The sequence below is a fragment of the Neltuma alba genome, unplaced genomic scaffold (assembly GCF_004799145.2).
Source record: "Neltuma alba isolate B1F8T4 unplaced genomic scaffold, ASM479914v2 tig00011640_pilon, whole genome shotgun sequence".
Lineage (NCBI taxonomy): Eukaryota > Viridiplantae > Streptophyta > Magnoliopsida > Fabales > Fabaceae > Neltuma > Neltuma alba.
This window is the reverse complement of record NW_021636288.1, coordinates 87,108-107,672: the sequence shown is the minus strand read 5'-3', so window position 1 is coordinate 107,672 and position 20,565 is coordinate 87,108. Positions and strand designations below refer to the sequence as shown.

General features: G+C 36.5%; 2 protein-coding genes across 2 annotated transcripts; one reads left to right on the top strand and one right to left on the bottom strand.

The window, feature by feature from the left end:
* Positions 1 to 892: 892 nt before the first annotated feature.
* Positions 893 to 2,302, bottom strand: LOC114716019 (E3 ubiquitin-protein ligase PUB23-like). Its single transcript, XM_028900945.1, has one exon. It carries the CDS (start codon positions 2,243 to 2,245, stop codon positions 998 to 1,000), a length of 1,248 nt encoding a protein of 415 aa, XP_028756778.1. The 5' UTR covers positions 2,246 to 2,302; the 3' UTR covers positions 893 to 997.
* Positions 2,303 to 17,010: 14,708 nt separating this feature from the next.
* On the top strand, positions 17,011 to 19,131 carry LOC114716017 (protein FAF-like, chloroplastic). The gene is made up of 2 exons (XM_028900944.1): positions 17,011 to 17,152; positions 17,268 to 19,131. The coding sequence occupies exon 2, from the start codon at positions 17,307 to 17,309 to the stop codon at positions 18,789 to 18,791; it is 1,485 nt and encodes a 494-aa protein (XP_028756777.1). The 5' UTR covers positions 17,011 to 17,152; positions 17,268 to 17,306; the 3' UTR covers positions 18,792 to 19,131.
* The last annotated feature ends 1,434 nt before the right edge of the window (positions 19,132 to 20,565 follow it).

Below are 20,565 nucleotides of genomic sequence, written 5' to 3'. Positions count from 1 at the left end.
GATTAGTTATATAAAAGTTAATGACAAAGTATTATTTTTCTCTTGAATGCCAGGTGCCCGCGATTCCCGATGTTCCCTGTGACGTAAAAATACTAGTTTTAATATGAAAAAATTGCAATTAGGTCCCATCCAAAGGAATTAAATACAAAAAGTCTCTTGAAATCATAAAATTATTTTAAAGTCCCAAAAAAATTTTGTAATAAATTTTATTTGTTTAATTACCAAATTATCCTTTTTCTTCTTCTTTTTTAAAAGTTTACATTGACAACTAAAAGAGCAGTGGTTGACAACTTAGAATTGTCAAACTAGCCGCGATAGTTGTCAATCCTTGCACCTGAGTTGTCAATTACTGCTCTTTTAGTTGTCAATACAAATTTTTTTTTAAAAAGAAGAAGGGTAATTTGGTAATTAAACAAATAAAATTTATTACAAAAAGATCCCTTAGGACTTCAGAATAATTTTATGATTTCAAGGGACTTTTTTGTATTTAATTCTCTTGAGTGGAACTTAATTCCAATTCCCCCTTTTAATATTCTTTGTCATTTGCTTTAAAAGCATCTTTGGCCAAAAAAACAAGCAAACAAACGAAGCATCTTTCTTTCTTCCTTCCTCTTTTTTCAATACCCACCAATTAATTAAACATCGTTTTCTTGTACAATTTACCCACATTATTATACATATACTTGTCTACTAAACGAAGTATGAATTCACCATAGACAAACCCCATGCAAGCACAGCTGCAGGGTTTATTAATTGCACCAGTGTGTTTTTTTTTTTTAAAAAAAATCCTCGAATAACGACACTAGCCAAGCATAAGGGAATTGATTTTGAGACTCATTATGCGAATGTGCAACTCCGAAAACAAGCAGCGTAAAAATGTTTTATCTTGAATTAAATTATTATCATCTCACCATGTACTATCATGTATACAAAAAAGGGGAAGAAAAAGGCGGGAAAAGAATGAACTTGCCCCAAAAAAAAAAATCATGATTTTGAGTTAATTAGACGAAGGATAGGATTTGAGCAGAGGAGGAGGAATACATGCGGAATTCCTCCAAACGCTGGAGTGCAATCTCAGAACCTCCTTGGCCCTTTCCTTCGTCTTCAAGCTTGCTTCCACCTGAAGCACTAAACACAGCTTACAAACCGCACCCACCTGCAACATTTCCTGAACCACCCTCCCATTCGCCGAGTACCTACAGATTGAGCTCAATATCTTCACACATCTATCGGTTGCCATGTGTGATACCCTCAGAATCTTCTTCGACACAATGGCCACTCCGGCACCGTGCTTCACCAACTCTGCTCTTCCTTCCGCACACCCGCACAGTTGATCCAACGCTATGAGAATCAGTTCGCACGCTCTTCTCTCCGATGCTTCCAGAAGCATCTCTATCAGCACCAAAACCACGCCGCCTTCCACCGCTTTGATTCTGTTCTTCCCCCATGGACTCAGCTCCACCAATAGCTTCAGTGCTGCCTTTGAAGCTTTCTGTGAAATCTTATCTCGCAACACCCTCATGAGTTCCACGAACAACTCTGTTCTCACATTGATCAGTTGGGTTGGATCTGCCACTCCGAACGCTGATTTTAGTAATATTGTTGCGTAAGCTCGGGATTGGTAGTTCCCTCTCCTCAGGATTTGGATCAAGGACTCGATGAATTTAATGCTCTCGTTGCTGACTAGATTCTTGACGTGAGATTCTGAAGGATTTAGATGGTACAGAACCTCAAGTGCTGCTACACTACCCATAGCGGTGGTACATTCATCATCATCGTAGTTGACTTGCGATTCTATACTGCTAAACTTCAAGGTCGAAGCCAAGAATTCTATTGCCCCCGCAGACTCCAAATAAATCCTGTTCCTGTCGCTTTCGAAAGCGATGGATCGAAGCCTTCTGAGGCATTTAAGATGGTTGTGCGGGGACTGGTTTGCTTCGGAGAGGAGTTTCGCGATCTGGATTCTCTCAATGGGTGGCTTCGGAGTCGGAATACGCTCGATCCCAAACGAGGCGTTAAGGGTGCACCAAGCCTGGATCAGACGTCGAAGCGTGTGGTTTGGCGTGAGATCTGCATCTAAAATGGACTGCTTCGTCACAGGGCACGTCCTGTTCTTGCACGAAAACAGCCATCTCTCAATGTTTTCTCTGTCGTAAGTGATTCCGGTGCGCACCGTGACGGGGTCTCTCATGAGCTGCAAGGAAATGGGGCAGAGAAAATGAGAAGGAACATCGATTTCATCCATGCTCGGAAGAAAGAGGCGATGGAAGCGAACAAGTAGTTGAATGGTTGAGAGAGATGTTCGAAATATGGGAAGGAGATGAATGGGACATTAATGCGTTGAGAAAAGAGTGGGAAAAGGATGGGGTTTTTAATAGGAGTGGGAGTAATAAACGGGGAAGGTCAACACACAGAAATTGAGATTAGAGAGAAGGGAAGAAGGGTTGAATTTAATAATGAGGGCCTTTTCAAGGTTTGGGGAGGAGAAAAGCTGAAATGAGAGACTTTGTTTAAGTCACAAGTTGGAAAGTGCAATGAATTAAAGCCCCTTGAAAGGGGAAGATTTTGACTTAGCTTGCACTTTTTGAGAGACGTGAATAGTTTAATGTGTGATAAATGCGGAGGAGGCCAGAGTGCTTTGATGAGTCTCATGCATTGTGGCATGATTGGATACCCAGCGGCTCACGCATTCCTCGGCTTCCGCCATTATTGCTTCCCTGAGAGAATTGATGGCGTCCGCGTCGGGAGCTGGGTAATATCGCTTCCGCAGCATTATTCTTGTTTCGCCCAAACCCTTTTACCGTTCTGTGCATCCAAACCCCGCCATTAATTATTAATTAATTTTACCAATTCATCTTACACATATTCTTACTTCAATTCTACGTTAATCCGCCACTTTTTTTTCTTATATTTTATATTAGTGCCCTATATAGCACAGCTTGTTCGGGGTTTTGACTGCACTCCACCACGTTAATTTTTTTCCCCACCAACTACCCTTATAATTCAATGCACAAATTTTCCCCTACAAATGAAATTATAATACTATATATTAAATGAGAGGGGTGTTTCTAAAATAGAATCACAAATTGTCAACACATTAACCGGAAATAATTAATTTGTTTTTCAGTCTCTATGGTTTAGGTGGAAAGTTACTTCAATTAGGAGGGGAGTATTTTATATTCATGACTGTGGCATATTTTTGCCCAACAAATTAGAAATTAGTTGTTTGTGGTGGCGTATGATTAATGGAAAATTGATATTATGTAAATTGATGTATAATCATATTTTTATGATTATACCATGAGTGTCCTAAGACCAAGAACACCACCACCCCGGGAAAAAATAAAAAATAAAAATGACGGGTTTAGCTGGGACGATGAACTCACAATTAATTAATCATTTTCCGTGTTTCCATTTCGAGAAGCAACTGATCCATGGGATGGTGACAGATGTAAACAAAGACGAGGCAAAGGCATCTTTACATATTTAAATTTGGACTTTTGTTCACTCAAAAAAAGAAAGGGCCTTTGTGGTTGCAGCATCAATTTGTAGAGGATTTGAATGGATCAACACAGGAACCTTCCAATTCGCTAGCTGGAGTTGTGAATGCGATAATGTACCAGACACAAACCCACATAGGAGGCGTATAATATATAATCGGCCGCAGACGCTTCTGTTTTCTAAAAGCAATTAATTAGAATCCACGCGCATGAGTACTCTCTGTTGTGACCAATGTAATAATCCAGGAACATGAAAATCATCCATCTGGTGTTAACATGTTTTTGTTTAGCTTTTATTTATAAAGAGGAATTCGGGAAGATCCTGGCTCATCTCCGTCATCCCATGTGCACCAAAATTGTAATCCTCCTCCGGTTCTTAATATAAGACCCATTTAACTAATTTGATTAGATTAAGGAAGTTAGGTAAGTTAGTTAATTATAAGAAACGTGACATGTTTTTCCTAAAACACCATGATCATCTTTCTTAATACCTCTCTCCCTTTTCTACTTGATTATGGTTGAGGGAATATCTATAGGGGTAATTTAGAGAAAATTGATAAATATGAGAAATGGGTCTTATATTTAGAACCAAAACTAACTTAACAATTAGGTCCTATATTAAGGATCGGAGGAGTAATAATATAGTATGGGCTTTAATTTCAGTAACTTGCCTTTACGGCATCGAAAACTTAAAACCAACGAGGGACAAGGATTTCAGAAGAAGGGTTGAATAGATGAACTAAAAATGTGGCAAATATTAATGGGAAGGCGAAAAAATTAACAGACACCACTAGCCGTCGCCGTAACGTATAACCGGAGATATGATATGAATGAATTAACGGTATTCAAGGGGCGTCATATTTAATTTAATTAATTCGTGTTTTTTGCTGATAGGATGAGCGTATGAACTTAATTTATGGTTGGATGAATGATGAATGGCGTGAGAATAGAATAGTCAAAAGAGAGGAGCTTAGTTAGGAAGGCAATGCATGTGATCCACCACCGCCTCCCAGTTTCAACCGATTATTATTTATCCATTCATTCTCGCTTCTCGTTTCATTAACGCTCCCTTGTTTCTTCTGCTTTCTCATTTTCTACTTTTATTGATTCCTCATTTTTCCCACACCAAGGCATATTTTAGCTGCTAATCGCTTTCCTTGTCTCTGGCTAATTAAAATTATTTGGTATTTCTTTCTCCCAAAAAAAAAAGAACAAGAAGAAAAATACTATTTTCAGATATTTAAGTTGTTTTGTTTATATGTTAAAAGGCTATTGGTCTTGCTGGAAAAAAAAAAAAGGCTCATGTTCTTTTAAAACAGAGATAAAGGCCATTAGATTTTTCATTTTTAGCATCATTTAATTAGACGAGTTTGAAAGAATTTTAATTTTAAATTTTGGCGGAACACACACACACACACACACACACTCCATAAACGCGAGGATTTGTATATGAAGTATTGCTATTATCTAAGCAGCTAAAATTAAAATGTGAAGAACGAAATTTAATGGAATCAGGAATTTACGAATCAAAGCGGAATGAAGCAAGGGTGAGCTGGCAACGCTACTCCGTTAGTTGGACCGCCGCTGTGAACAAACACCAATCAAGTGGAATTGTTTATGGAGCGTTGAGTCAACCCGTTGACTAACCTGCAGCGCCGGGTTTTTAGAATCATGGCCTTGAGATCTGAACAATCCCCCGAGCAACAAAATAATAAATGATGACCATGAGAATGAGAATGGTTTGATTTAAAATTATAAATTACTTATATAATTAATGTTTATATGTAATTATTTGTATTTTTCCCTCTTCTCCATAATCTCATTTAATATGGATAAAGTTAGAAAAAATTAATTTGAAAGAAATTTAATGAGTTAACTATTTTTTTATTTTCATAAATTAGTTAAAGTAACTAATATCATTGTGAATGAGGATTGTGCTGTAACTAGGTAATTTCATAATTCATAATTCTTCAAGAGCACAGTATGATCCAGCGTTTCCAGCGACGGTGCGTGGTGCAACGGTTTTTCAAGAAATTCAATTTAAGAGTCAGAGCGCAGTTTCTGTTAATGGTGTTTTTTTCAATAGTAGCACAAATTTTAGATTAGATCTCATTAATTATAACCGTCTCACTTGTCTCGGTAACCTCACGATCCAACACAACTCATGATCCCATCTTTTCTTTATTATTATTATTATTACTAATATTTTTTCTTTTTGGGGTACTGAGGATATCATTATTGATTATTGATCCCACGTGATCCCATCACGCACCCATGTTGGGCAATGTCCTGAAAGACTTGCGAGGCCTAACTTGTCCATTAAGGATCCATGTTCATGTGGTGTGTGGGAAGGGAAGATAAGGGTTAGCCCGCTATCATAAGTCCAGTCTTCCATTACTCCATTTTCATTCTCGCAATTCGCAAACAATGCACATCTTCTCCACCCAAAAACCCAACGAACGATAATGGACTTCTCTTTAATGTTGGGCAATCGACTTTCCTTTGCTATCCTGATCCTAAAACGCCAAGTTTAACCAATCGGAATTGGGTCTGGTTGTGAGACTTAGTTTTTTTGTAACATGATGAATTGATATTTGAATTCTTGTTAAAACAAGTATCTAGATAGTGCCTCAAACATATACATGTATGGCTCTATCAAGCAAAAGAAAAAAAAAACCAAGTTCACTGTTACACTTTTTTTTTTAAAAAACAAAAAAAATTCTACGACACCAGACTTCATTCTTGTTGCGATCCAAGCATTAAAAAAACACAAGGAAAAAAAAAACAGAGACAATTAGTACTAATATGCAAACAAAACAAATTAAAAGATCTTCCTAAATCTTCATTTAATTAAGCAAATACACATACAGTTAAGCACGAAATTTCTTCTTTTTTTTTGGTACAATTAAGCACGAAATTTCTGATATATATCTCCTCGTACCTCTTGACCTGTTGCTTAATTACTGATATTTCACGTCGGGCATCCCACTGCCAACGGTGTTTTAAGCATTTTTTTAATCTTACATTGAAATTTACAAAGACCTCGGATTTTAATTTGTAATTTGACAAAAATACAACCAAGTTCTATGAGGAAAAGTCTCTCTCTCTCTCTCTCTATATATATGTGTGTGTGTGTGTGATTTCAGTCCAAATACGTAGTTCTTATTGTGAAAGCCATGAGAAAGCAGAGCAAAATATGGTGTTTATTAACATCAACCTGGCCACCAACCCTAACTATTTCCTACAAGAACGCCCCCCACCCCCAATACCTCTCACCGTCGGTGTTAATTAGGGTCCATTTCACTGTCCTGTCCCAAAGGAACGGTCACTTCATGGCGCTGTCGCGAATGTCGGGTAATGTTTTATGTTGCTGTACGTGCAGAGTCAATTTATGACAGACTTCCTTGGATTTTGGCCGCACGAACAATCCATGTCCCTTTCTCCGCCACCATTTTTGGTTAAGATAGCACCATTTCGTTCCTCAACCTCCACATGAAATATTGCATTTTCCAGTACGCCTATCGCTTTTCCCTCCCCATTTTAATTATTCGGTGCAAAATCGACGTAGCACGTGTTGTATATATCACGACAACACAATTTTGTGAACCACTGGTTTTATATATTCGTTATCTCTCTGCTTCTTTTTCCTAGTTTCACATTTAAGGCCCTAATCCATAAACCAAGCATATGTTTTTTCCACGCCCCAAAAAAGGGTTATTGTGAGGGCATTCATTCCTAATGTCGGCCATCTTTTTTGGTAATGCGAAATTATCTATATTTTTTTGCCGTACGTCAGCCAATCCCCATATCCATGGCAGCATATTTAGTGATTCACATCGGGTCCTTTTACCTCAACAATCCAACTGATTGGAGCCTTACGTAAAATGAGTGGACGCGTATCCTTGCATGTTTATATTTGTCCCAAACATATTATATTCTCTCTATATATTCTTCCACTTCCATCGACTCCTTACCCTGTTTAGTACTCATCCACACCTCCTCTCTAACGTAACATTTCGTTATACTCATCAAACCTCATACCTATACATTCTTAGTACTACCTCCGGTCATTAATACTACCTTCGGTCCTTAATATGAGGCCTCATTTGACTTTTATTTTAGTCCTAAATATAAGATCTCAATCTACTTTGTCTCTCATATTTATACATTTTTTTCAAGGTAGTCCTTCTAATAATGATAGTTTTAACTAATACACTTGATTAGTAAGGATATTTTAGGAAAAACAATACCTATCTATTACAAATAACTAACTTAACTTATTTCCTTAATCTCCTCAAATTAGTCAACTAGCTCTTATAATTAGGATCGGAGGTAGTATAAGACTTTGTTTGACTTTTATTTTGGTCCTAAATATAAGATTATCATCCACTTTGTCTTTAATATTTATGCATTTGTTTCCAAGGTAGTCTTTCTAACAATGATAGTTCTAGCGAACACACTTGATTAGCAATGATACTTTAGTACAGACAACACCTACTTATTACAAATAACTAACTTAACTTATTTCCTCAATCTTCTCAAATTAGTCAACTAGCTCTTATAATTAAGATCGGAGGTAGTATAAGACTTTGTTTGACTTTTATTTTGGTCCTAAATATAAGATCCTCATCCACTTTATCTTTAATATTTATGCATTTGTTTCCAAGGTAGTCTTTCTAACAATGATAGTTCTAGCGAACACACTTGATTAGCAATGATATTTTAGTACAGACAACACCTACTTATTACAAATAATTAACTTAACTTATTTTTTCAATCTCCTCAAATTAGTCAACTAGCTCTTATAATTAGAATAAGAGGTAATAATTCATAAGATGCAGTATATGTAACGTAAACAGTTTTGAATCATTTTGCAAAGATCTTAAACCATCTTATTCATTAGTTTGTACCGATCGAGTGAGAACAAATAAAAAAAATAATTGTTCAAATCAAATTTCTATAGTCAGTTATACGTCTAAAAGTGATGCTGGGTCACTATTCATCTGATGAACATAACTCCCCACTATACACACACATATTATGCTTGCTTTTAGTCATTTTTTGGGGTCGGTTTAATAGAAAGTGTTAGTAATAAATATAATGCTGAGAACTTAGTGTTTGTATGGTCTGTTTATGCATGTTTCCCTCACTTTGGAAGTTTCCTGGACGGCGAGGAATATTTACTGCGATGTTGCTTTTTACCCCCATCTTCAATTTCTTCTCCATATATTGCTTTCTGCATCCCATCTCGTAATTAAGTTGGCGATATAATTTCATTTTTACCCTTGCTTCTAAGGGTGCATTTGGTAGTGGGAAACGGGATTGTAATCACAAAGGAATAATGCTGGGGAAGCAGTGCTCACAAGAAGGGGAGAAAAAGCAGGTGGGGAATAAAGGAGAATAGTAGATTACACAGTAGTCGTTGTTGATCAGAAACAGTCTGGAGGGATATATACAGAAGGTTATTTTGGAACACAAACAAATTAAAACGCGTTATAATTTTCTCTTTTGAAGGATATTTAAATTTTTGCAGTACTTGAAATTCTCAGCACAGAGCAGTCCCTTCTCGAAATACAGTAGTAGTACAACAGATATGGAGCCCACGAAGGGGGGAAAAAAGATAGAGATAATAATAAAGATCCACAAACACGTACGTAGAAATAGAAAAGAAGGGGCAGGAATATACATATGAAAATGCTGCTAGGTTGGCTACCAATAGCCTTGAGTGGTGTTGTTCGTTCATTCCCATAATCTAATCAACATAAAAAGCAAAGCCATAGCCACCGCTGGTCTCACCATCATGGCCGCACCAATGGGCTCCATCGTCTTGGACCACCCCTGGCTCAGCGATATTTATACCCACCTACGTGTCCGCTCACCCATTGCACCGCGTGGCACCGCCTCACTGGCTAATATTGTGCAATCCATCTCAAAATATATATATGCGAAAGATAAAAATGGAATGCTTCCAAACATATTCTCTCTTTGCCTTTTGATTTATCCCTTTCTTTATGTTTATGTGCCATCACCATAAAACGTATTATCCAATCACTTGTAAAGAATGGAATGAGATGGAGGATTTTTGCTTTCAGATGAGAATAATAACTCTGCTCTTTAATTTGTTGTAAACAAAGCAACATTTTGCTAGCAGCGCGAATATCTCCCACACTTTAATTTCCTCTCACGCTTACTGTTCCATTTTTCTCCCTAAAATTTACTTTCCCAGAAAGTTTTTTTTGAAAGTTGAGATGCTGCTTCTCCTGACGTATCTCATATTTTTATTTTAATTTAAAAGCCATACTTCTGATAAACACGAATTTTAATTGCTTCTTGATGATCAGTTCTGCGCTTTGAGCCTTCACTCTCCCTCTCATCGTCATTCGCATTTTCTTATCGTATATGTAGGACCCGAACTAAAGCGGAATGAAATTCATTTAATTAATTTAAAATATTTATACGGACGAAATTTAACAAAATATTTTTCCATCTACTTTAGAGAATCTAGGCTTTCACTCATAAATCGGATAAAAAGGTGCGATGAGTTGGTGACTACTGGTCAAACTGTTCCCCTCGAAAATGAGGAGAATTGGAACCACGACAAAATAACGAAATTAGTTAGTGATAAGAAACTCCAATTTTTGAAATTTTTCTAAAGATTTTGGTTGTTTTGTGAGGTTGATGTGTTAAAATGTATATCAAGTGTAAGTAAATTGACCTGAGTAGTCTCATCACATTAGATCGAGTTGATTTGATTACTGTTATATAAATCCTGGGTCAAATCTATTTATACACCGTTGAGATGAAAATGATGACCGCGCTTAACCTTTTGGTGAAACTGACACAATCAATTTTTTTAATAAAAAAAACAGATATAATTTTTGTTGAGCTAATGAGATTCTAAAATTGATAAATAAGAATTTGTTATCCTTCTATGGCATATTTGCAGTCTAAAAATTAAAAGTTTTAGATATATGCAGTCTTCAAATTGCAAATAGCGTAAGATGATTGGTTATTCTTGTCCTGTCATGTTCTTTTCAAATCTAATAATAATTGATATGTGCGCGCACGTACGCGAGCCCTTTTGGGTTTTGTTTGATTTAGAACAATTTATTAGCCTTTATATTTACTTCAATTCTCAAATAAGCAAAGATTGACAGCTAAAAATTACCAGAAGCCCTTTGATCTTCCTTAAAATGTCCATTAAATTTTGGGCGAGGGTAGTGATTTGAGAGCAAATCCATAATTTGAATGAAGAAAAACTATATATATATTGATTGAAAATTGAAGATGGACACGCTCGCGCGCCACACAAAAGATAAGATATGTAAAATATAATCAATTAAGGGTGAATGGTTGAAGAGATCAAAATGATTGATTCAGACGGATCGCCCAGAGCTTGGCTCGCTTATTGCTCTGGACTGAGGCTGCATGCAGCCAGCACATATTCTATCTCTAAGCTTCAACCTTTTTTCAAAGACTCTGCCTTCAATTCTGTATATAGTACAGGTCATTGTATCCTAGTTTATTTGAAATCTAAGTTTCAATGAGTCAACTACTTAGGCGTCACAAATGGCACTGAAGCATTAAGAATATCAATGGCTTCTAATAGGTGCGCCTGTGAGAGTGTGAGTGTGTATGTGTTACGTTTTTGTGAGATTAAAAAAGGCATAAACTTAAGAGAAATTAAAGGAAAAAGAGGAGATATAGTGAATTAAGGAGTAATAATATGGTTTGTGTAGGTAATTAATTAGAATGGATAAAGAATTCAAAATCAAGGACTGTGAGTGTGTAGGTGCGAGCAAGTGGCCGAGGGAATTGGATGGGGACAGAACCATATGCTTCAGCTTTCCATATCTTCCATAACCATTGGTCTCTCTTTTTCTGACATTTTTTTATTCACCAAAGTAGTGGCCTCGATCTATGCCTTATTTCTTTGATTACGTGCCCTCTTACTGCGCCTACCATTCCATACAACTCATTTTATTAATATTTGTACAGGAAGCTATATATGTGTGTGTTCGTCATATTTTTTCTTAGAATGGACAGGATCAGAGTCATTTTCTTAACCTAACTATGTAGCGATGCATTTTAATCGACATATTGTTTGGTTTTCTTCATTCTTCAGACCCTTGACCCCCCCTTAAAATAAGCATTAATTGAACTCAATTCACTGCTTGTGTACTTCAGTCTTCAGAATTCACAATTATAAATTGATCTGATTGCAAGTATCCCAAGATCAAAGGCTTTTCTTCAAATATTCTGTGGGTAGATTTTACAAAGTTTGAAAGTGTAAAATTCTTCGTTGGGAAATTCCTATTCTTCCCTTACTGTTTTGTGTTTGACATAATTAATATATAATATACCCATATGTCCAGGATCTGCCAACAGGACACTTAAAGTTTGCAATCCAAAATGCTTCACTTCTCTCTGATCACGCTATCTTCCATTATTGCCTAACGGGTTGTTTTATATGACATCAAGTTAAATCATTGTTTGGATGTTTTATAATGCAAAAAAGAAGGAATGAATTTACAAAAGAGTGATTCTTGATTTGGCGTTCAACGTATTAAATGCTAAAAAGGGAAAGAAAACCATCGACGGCAGGAACAGAAGACCCACTGGAATGGATGAAAATAGTTAATCTGATTAATTATAGGTCAAACACTAAGTTATTTTCGCATTTCTATAGCTAAAAAAGAATTATATTGTTGGTCAGCATCAAAGGTTCGATTAAGCCTTTTGCTTTCCAACTTAGGCCCGCCGACGACGACGATGCATTATAATCCAGTAAAAACTGATGAAGCATATAAAACTCTTAGGTTGACGGAATCCTCAAATAAATCAGCATCAACTTTGTTAATGATCAATTAAATATATGACTAAAGATGGTTAAATATTGCATCAATAAACCGGTGCCACAAGCTTTCATATGCTTGTGAATATAATACACAATCAGCAGTACTAATGATATATATAATGAACTGCTACCCAATATAGTTCACTGCCATGACCATTATCAGAATAATACTGTGCCAATATGACAACGTTATTATTTAGGTCAGAATTGAAAAGTAAAATTCAGATTCCGTAAAAGTAAGAATTTAAAATGGGTTAGAGTCAACTCCGCATCGATTAATCCATTTTATAGAGGGGGAGATACGTAGAAATTCTGATAGTATATATTAGAGGCTATCCCAGGCACAGCTTACTACTTCTGTGTTTTTAGAAGATTAAAATTCGAAGTCTCTCGGTCCTGCATTCCACACAGAAGGGCCAGTTGACATCGTTAAAATAATCTCACTTTAATTTTTTCAGATTAACAAGTCATGTGACATATTTATAGAAAAAGCACAAAAACTTAATGAGCGCTAAATCAAAATTTAACAAATTAAAGCTCGGGTTGTGAGAAACTCCCAGAGCAAGTTTTATAATAGAGAGCATCAATGGATCTGATTTGTACGTAACTAAAAGTTAAAAACTAAACCTTAGCCTCTTACATTGCATAAAGTCTGAAATAATGAGTTACCCGATAAATAATGCTCGCTATATATTTTTATTTATCGATATGTTGCCATATTGATTTCAAACTACCAGTTTTTGTTTATAAATAAAAACACACACATATACATATCGAGTATGTGCAAATTTATTTAGTTTGTTCTATTTCTGATTGTTTTTGTTGCTTCCGATCCTTCCATACCGACCTTGTTTATATGTTATATGTCAGTACATTTTTCATTCTTTTCTTATTTTTGTGTGGCAAAGATATCATATTCTTGGAGAGGGGGCAAGTGATGATAACAGTTTTTAGCAGGAAAATTAAAAATAAAGGGGGGAAAACAGAAGTGGAGCTGGATATATAATGGAACAATATGGCTAAAGTTATTACAAAAACCCAAAAAAGATAGAGGCACTCGATTAAAGCAATGGCACAGAGAGTACAGGGAGGTGCATTAACATGTTCCTTTATTTTAAAAAAAAAAAATAATATTCCCTACTCCAGCAAGAATTCTCCCATGTAGTGTCACGTCAGAAATTTGTTTTGAAATGTACGTATATCCATTCCCTTAACTCGCTCGCTATTTGTCCTTACCAAAAGTTTATGAAATGAATCTCTTGCTGCCATCACCCACCACACACTTATATATCCTCATAATTTGTGAAATTAAATAACATATATATATATATATATATCATATATGACTCTTCACTAGCTAATCTCATATATACGTCGCTAGGCGTTGGATTCTCGAGAATAATTATCCCCCGAATAATACAACTTTCTAAAGCATGCAGCGCATAAAATATTGAATGAAAAAAAGATGGTGTCACGGCCTGGTATTAATTAATTCAGTGGACGGTAAACACTGTATCTAGTAATTAAGTAATAACACTACTTGATAATAAATGGTTTCGCCAAACTCAAGTGTATGTGGCCACGTTAATTAGTACTACATCTGGTTCTTAACGTAAGAGTTGATCGGATGGTTAAATTTAGTCTTAAATATAATATCTCAATCTATTTTGCTTACTTTCTTTATCTAAAATATCTTTATTGATTGCAATGAATTTTTACTAAAGGATAATTCTAATTATCCAATACATATGATTGAAGAGGATATATAATTTAGGGATCAACATATTTTCTGACTTAACTAATTTTTTTCATATCCATAAATTAGTTATATAGTTTTTATATTAAGTACCAAAGGTAATAGTTTTCAAAACTAATCGTAAAAAAATAAGTAGCACGTTATTTTCACTCACACATGTTGTTTGGCATGCGAAATGTTGGTGCAAATGAAGTCGATACTAATCGCATCATAAATCATATATGCGAGCCTTTTAATCATGTTCTGGCATCGCAAATGAGATGGGAATGTGATTCTATCTTTCCTTCGCTCATTGAACGGATAGATTATCAGAATTGGAAGACGGTGCGAAGCTTAATAAACTCCACCAAATGTGCTTATCCCTTGCTCCTCCGAATTTGGTGCCCAACTCAACCAGTCTCTCATCAGTGTACTGAGATTTTAATGTTATACAATTTCACTGCTTTTTTATTAAGGCAGAGAAAGAAATAAGCATTGAGTTGAGAGGGATAATGTTATGAACAAAGCGTGAGAAATTCAGACACAAGAATAAGTCTGATGAAAAGGATATACTACCTCCGGTCTTTAATATAAGATCTTGTTTGACTTTTATTTTGGTCATAAATATAATATCTCAATCCATTTTGTCTTTCATATTTATGTATTTTTTTCCCAAAGTAATTTTTCTAACAATGGTAGTTTTAGCCAATACACGTGAGTAGTAAGGATATTTTAGGAAAGACAATACATATTTATTACAAATAACTAACTTAACTTCTTTTCTTAATCTTTTCAAATTAGTCAACTAGCTCTTAGAATTAGGATCGGAGGTAGTATATTTTTATAAACAATCAATATCAAATAGGCCTAGAACTATACCATTCTGTTCCTTGTTATAGGTCACTTGTATCCCAAAAGTTTATTTCAAAATATAAGTTACTTGTAGTATAATTAATGATCTTTTTTCAATTTTACCCCTATTAATTTAATAAAAAATTAATTAATCTCTCCCTCCATCTCTTCTTAACTTTTCATTTCCTATGCAATCCATCCTCTCCCTCTCTCTCTCAACTTTCAATAAGGGTAAATGTGAAAAAAAACTGGTTAATTTAATGTATTTTTTGATTTACGGGTTTGGAATACAAGTGACTTATAATAAAAAATAGAGTGATATATTTGTTTAATAGTGTATGGGCAGACAAGGCGCATCAAGCTTCCCTCTATTCGTTCCTTGGTCTGTGGCAAAGGCATACCACTTGTCTTTCTATATATTTCTCTCTCTGCCCATTTATTCATATTTAATACTTGATTTTTAACGATCATTTCATTTTGCCTTTTCTATTCCATCTGGTATCGTATTGTTCCCTATATATGCTCTCCTTTCTGCACATCCACATCCACACCTTTTACTGTGTCTGTATGTGAGGTGATGAGTCGCATCCCATGATGGCTTTTCATATATACATGCACACGCGTTTGCACTCATCATGCATATATGCGCTTGAGTTTGATTATATCTTAATCAATTCTTAATTCAGATTAATTAAGAAAAAACATCGTAGATGAAGAGATGGATCAAAAAGATTTGAAGTGATGTTGCATCCAAAGGAGGGGGTCCCCAAAATCCACAGGTGACGCGCGTTGTTTGTTTCCACATACCTTATTCCTTGAGATTAAATAATTGCAATACATATAGACATATATATATTTATATATATATGTAAGTGTGTTGGATTCTCTATCTTTTTGGGCAATGAGAGATCGTGGGTTTTCAGCCGCCCAATCATATATATTGGTCTGCCCTCAAAGTTGATTCTTTTGCTTCCATCTTAAGCCATTATTGTCACTCTCTGCCTTACCTTATTGGTAATATCTTACTTATGTGCTTGCTTTTCTCTTTTCCGTAAGATGGATCGACCCCATGCCCCCAATTACCTCACCTTCCTTCTTCATCTTTTACCTCTCTCTCTCACCTTTTAATTAATGACCATCTCCTTTGCTTTGCACAAAAAAGCTTCATCATATTTATAAATGTCACTAAACCAAAAGTCCATTAGTTTCTTATTATATTTATGCATGTGTGTGCTTTTTAGATTTTTGCCTGGGCTCGTTCGGTTTGATCAGACAAAGTTCATGAACTAAATTATTAGAGGAGTCAACAGCTAAACAAAAAGCACTTTATAATTATGTCACTAAACCTTGAGATCATTAGCAGCTATTTAATATTATGCATATGCTTTCCAGATTTTTTAGCTTTGGTCAAAATTCATTTAATCAGACTAAAGTTCTTCAACTAGACAACTTAAAAAGCCATATTACGTACTAGAAAACACGCACATTCGCCTGCATATGAACAATGAATAAACAAAACTTAAAGTAGCATATATTAGTCCGCGATAGCTTCAGAATTTAGGACTTCATGCATATGTATTGATATTTATTGAAGATTACAAAGTTCACCCACAACAAACAATCTCACATATGCCCACCTAGTGGTGTGTAACACTCAGCATATTGTACGTGTGTGAAGCTAAACAGTTTTTTCTGTTTCAAAAAAAAATAAAAATAAAAGCTAGACAGTTTTTTTTTTAAATTTTAAATTTTTGATTTACAAAGCTCATGGAAGCCAGCTGGAGGCTTGAGCCCCCAAAGCTCCGCCTCAATATAAAGCCCCAGCTTAATCCCATTTTAATTTAAAGCATGCTTGGCGTTAAATTAAAGAACTTAACATCAAAAATGACATTTTTAGCTTCGTAGATTCTAGTCATGTAAAAAACTTCCACTTGAAATAAAAAAACCTGTGAAGCTATAGTGGGGTCATTTTCAGGGAAGCAACGGGGGTCCCCAATGAACATGGTTCTCGGAGCTTTTTGGCCTCCTACAAATACCACTTCCCCTCCTCCCCCATAACCATCAAACTACACCCATTCCTCTGAACAACTTGACTATCCATTTCGTCCCAATCATCCTCCTCATCGTTATCGTCTTCAACCTCACCCTCCAAGTTCCTAACCCTTCCACTCCCACTTGTCTCTGTTGGATGCGATTGCCTTCCCTCAGGTTAATCATTTACTTCTCGACTTTTATTTTTCCTCTGTTTTTCTTTCATTCATTACTAGTTGTGCATGCATGTCCTTGAATATTTTCTCACATGCTTTCGATTTCTTCTGCGCAGAGACTAAGTGATTTGCGCTTTGGCTTTGGGTTACTAGAGATGTCAGCTTCAATGAGCCACGACATTCACGCTCAAGTTCTTTCTTCGATGGAAGAAGAGACCAAGCTGGCCCAGAATCAGGGCATCCTCACCATTTTGGGCTCTGAGAGCGTAAGAAACGAAGCTCCTTCATCTTCTCTGCGTCTGCGACGAACTCTATCGGCAGACATGTCCTCCAAGAAATGGCTCTCTCGAAATGGATTCACTCCAATGAAAAGGATTGCTTCTTCTGAAAATCTCACACTGTCCAAAATCATCCCTGATTCATTCTCCTCCTCCGAAGGAGATGACAACTGCGAACAAGAAAACAAAAGGCCTGGATCTGAAGACGAACAGCCAGGACAATCCGATATTTGGGCCTCAATCCAACGAGACAAAAACAAAGACCATGAACAACGAGAACAATTTGACATTTGGAGCTCAATCCTATCCCAGAAGGCCAACGAGGACTCCTCCAAGTCACTCCCACCTCCTTATGTCCACCCACTTGTCAAGAGATCACAAAGCTCCCTGTCTGAAAAGAGCCTCGAAATCTGCACCGAGAGTCTCGGATCCGAAACAGGATTCGATCTTCCATCCTCCGACCCACCTTCTGAGACTGGAGATTCAGAAGAGGACAGGGAAGAAGAACGCGAGCAGAAAGTAACAGGGGAAGCAGAGGAAGACAACTTCGAAGTGCCAAGATACAACTATACTGCTAACAGCAAGAAGTCGTCTCCACGTTCTTTCCCTCCTCCACTGCCTTCACTTTCTCGTTCAGATGGTCCTTCACTTCACATGCGTTCCCACCGTGACGATGGAAGGCTAGTACTCGAAGCCATGTCCGTTCCTTCTCAGAACAACTTCTCTGCTCAACGCCAAGATGGTCGGCTCGTCCTCACCTTTGCTAACCAAGAGCCCAACGAGGAAGATGCTGTGGAAATGATAGAAGAAGAAGCAGAGGAAGATGAAATGGAGGAGGAGCTCGCGGGTATTGAGGAAGATGATGAAACAGAGAAAGAGAAGGTTGGAGAAATTGAAACTATGGGAGATCAAACAACCATGTTGTCAAGGGGGGTCACAAGGTTAACATGGATGATGAATAAGCCAGCTGAATTGGCAAATAGTAATCCAAATTGGTCAGAGAAGCTGAACGATGTAGTGAAGGTGGAGGATGTGCCAAGGATGGCTCGTTTTATTTCCTCAGGTTCAGCTATCGGATCCAGTACTTCATTCAACGTTTATGAATACTCCTGGCGAACCAATCCCACACCAAACTCAAACCCACTTTCTTTCCAACAAGACTATAACACTTCCTCCATCGTGAAGAACAGCAATAACGGCAAGTTCATCGTGTCCGGGGACATGAATCAGATCTCAAATGAGAAGCAACAATTGGTGGTTCTGAGAGGGAAGAATGGGGATTATTTGGTTCATAATCTCAAGGGTTGCAAGGAGTCTAGAAGGTCCTTCCTGCTCTGGGAGCCTTATTGCATTGCCACTTAGATTCCTGAGTCTTCCAGTCTCAGCTCTTTGCCCGCCCCATTACTGTTCCAAATTAAACTCCATTTTACTTAAATCATTAGTTATTTACTCGTCTCTCCACCCACCTCCACTCTTGGGGGAGCTTGTGTCCAATAAAGTTGTTAGGAATTAGGAGAAGTGAGGGAGAAGGATATAGTGAATGATAGCAACTTATTTTCATGTTCAGTGACATGACTTCAACGCTGTCATACTCACCCACACACACATATATATAATATTTATATTTATTCGTGTCTGCTCTATGTATAAGCTGTTTGTTCGTACGTGTGTGTCTAAGAGAATTTTGGGCACTTGATTGTCTCATCTTTGACTTGGAAGGTCCTATCAGGTCGTATCAAATTGACACGAGTGTCGCAAAATTGGTCTTATTTTCCTGGAACACCATGATCCGCCTTTTGATACATGCGGTGCCTCTCTTCAGGTTCTAGGTTTGAGACGAAAGTGTTATGTTCGGGCAAAATAATAAAAGCACACAAAATACTGTCACAGATATTTTTTTAATATATGCTTTTTCAATGATGAAAACTAATGTATTATTTCTAAGTTAAAATTATTACTTTTAACAAGCCATCGCCGATGTATACATACGTCCCTCGGCTTCAAAAATAAGCAAAAGAAGAGCTGGCAAATGGCTGGACAATAATAAAAAGCAACTATAGTTATTATGTAGGTCTTGCATCATACGACTTCCTGTCCTAATTATAAAAGTTAAGTTAATTAACTTGAGGAGATTAAGAAAAGAAGTTAAGTTAGTTATTTGTCATAAATAAGTGTTGTCTTTCTTAAAATATCTTTGTTAATCAAGTATATTGGCTAGAACTACCATTATTAAAAAGACTATCTTGAAAAAAAAAAGTATAAATATTAGAGATAAAGTAAATTGAGATCTTATATTTAAATCTAAAATAAAAGTCAAATGAGGTTTTATATTAAGAACCGGAGGTAGTATTAAGAATGATATGTGGTCAAAACAACTCTAAAAACAGATAAGGAGGACAATGACGGCTGACAAGATGATGATCAACTTCAACTGAATTCTAAACGCAGACGCCATTTTGTGGGGGTGGGTTGAACGTACGAATGTAAAAGTTAACATATTGAAATCTCATACTAATAACTAATTAATAAACAATCAGCACACAATCTGACTGCCGTACAAAGTGTTCCTGCTAGATGTCGATATCGCATGTTTCGAACGTTAATGCTATCTTTTCTTTCTTTTCCCCCATTTGCTTTGTCTGATTTGAGAGCGTCCCTTTTTGTCATAACCTTCATTTTATGTATAATCTGTTTGCTCTGGTTGTACATGCCTTTGAAACAGGGTCGTGCCAGTCTTCTTAAAATTATTCAAACCAACAATTTCCAAGCTTTAACGAAGAGTCGTGTTGGGATATGCTGCTGGAAAGAAGATGAAGATTATAATTTTTCATGTCATTAAGTGGACATGGTCGAAAGCATCAGTACACTTGACAACTTCATCTTTTAGAATGAAGAGTTTTCGGGTGTATAAGGCTTTTCTTTAAGCCAAAGAACTTGCCATGTCTTATTTCTCAAACGATCTTGTGGATGGAGGGCTACACCATGTGGGCGTATAGTGGATCATTCAACTTGGTGGCTTTAAGGTGATGCGTCAGACTTTATTCAACTTGGTCGCTTTACGGTGATGGGTCAGACTATATTTTCCAGAAAGGACAAGGAAGAAAAGACGGTCGTAAGAATTGCAGGAGTATTATGT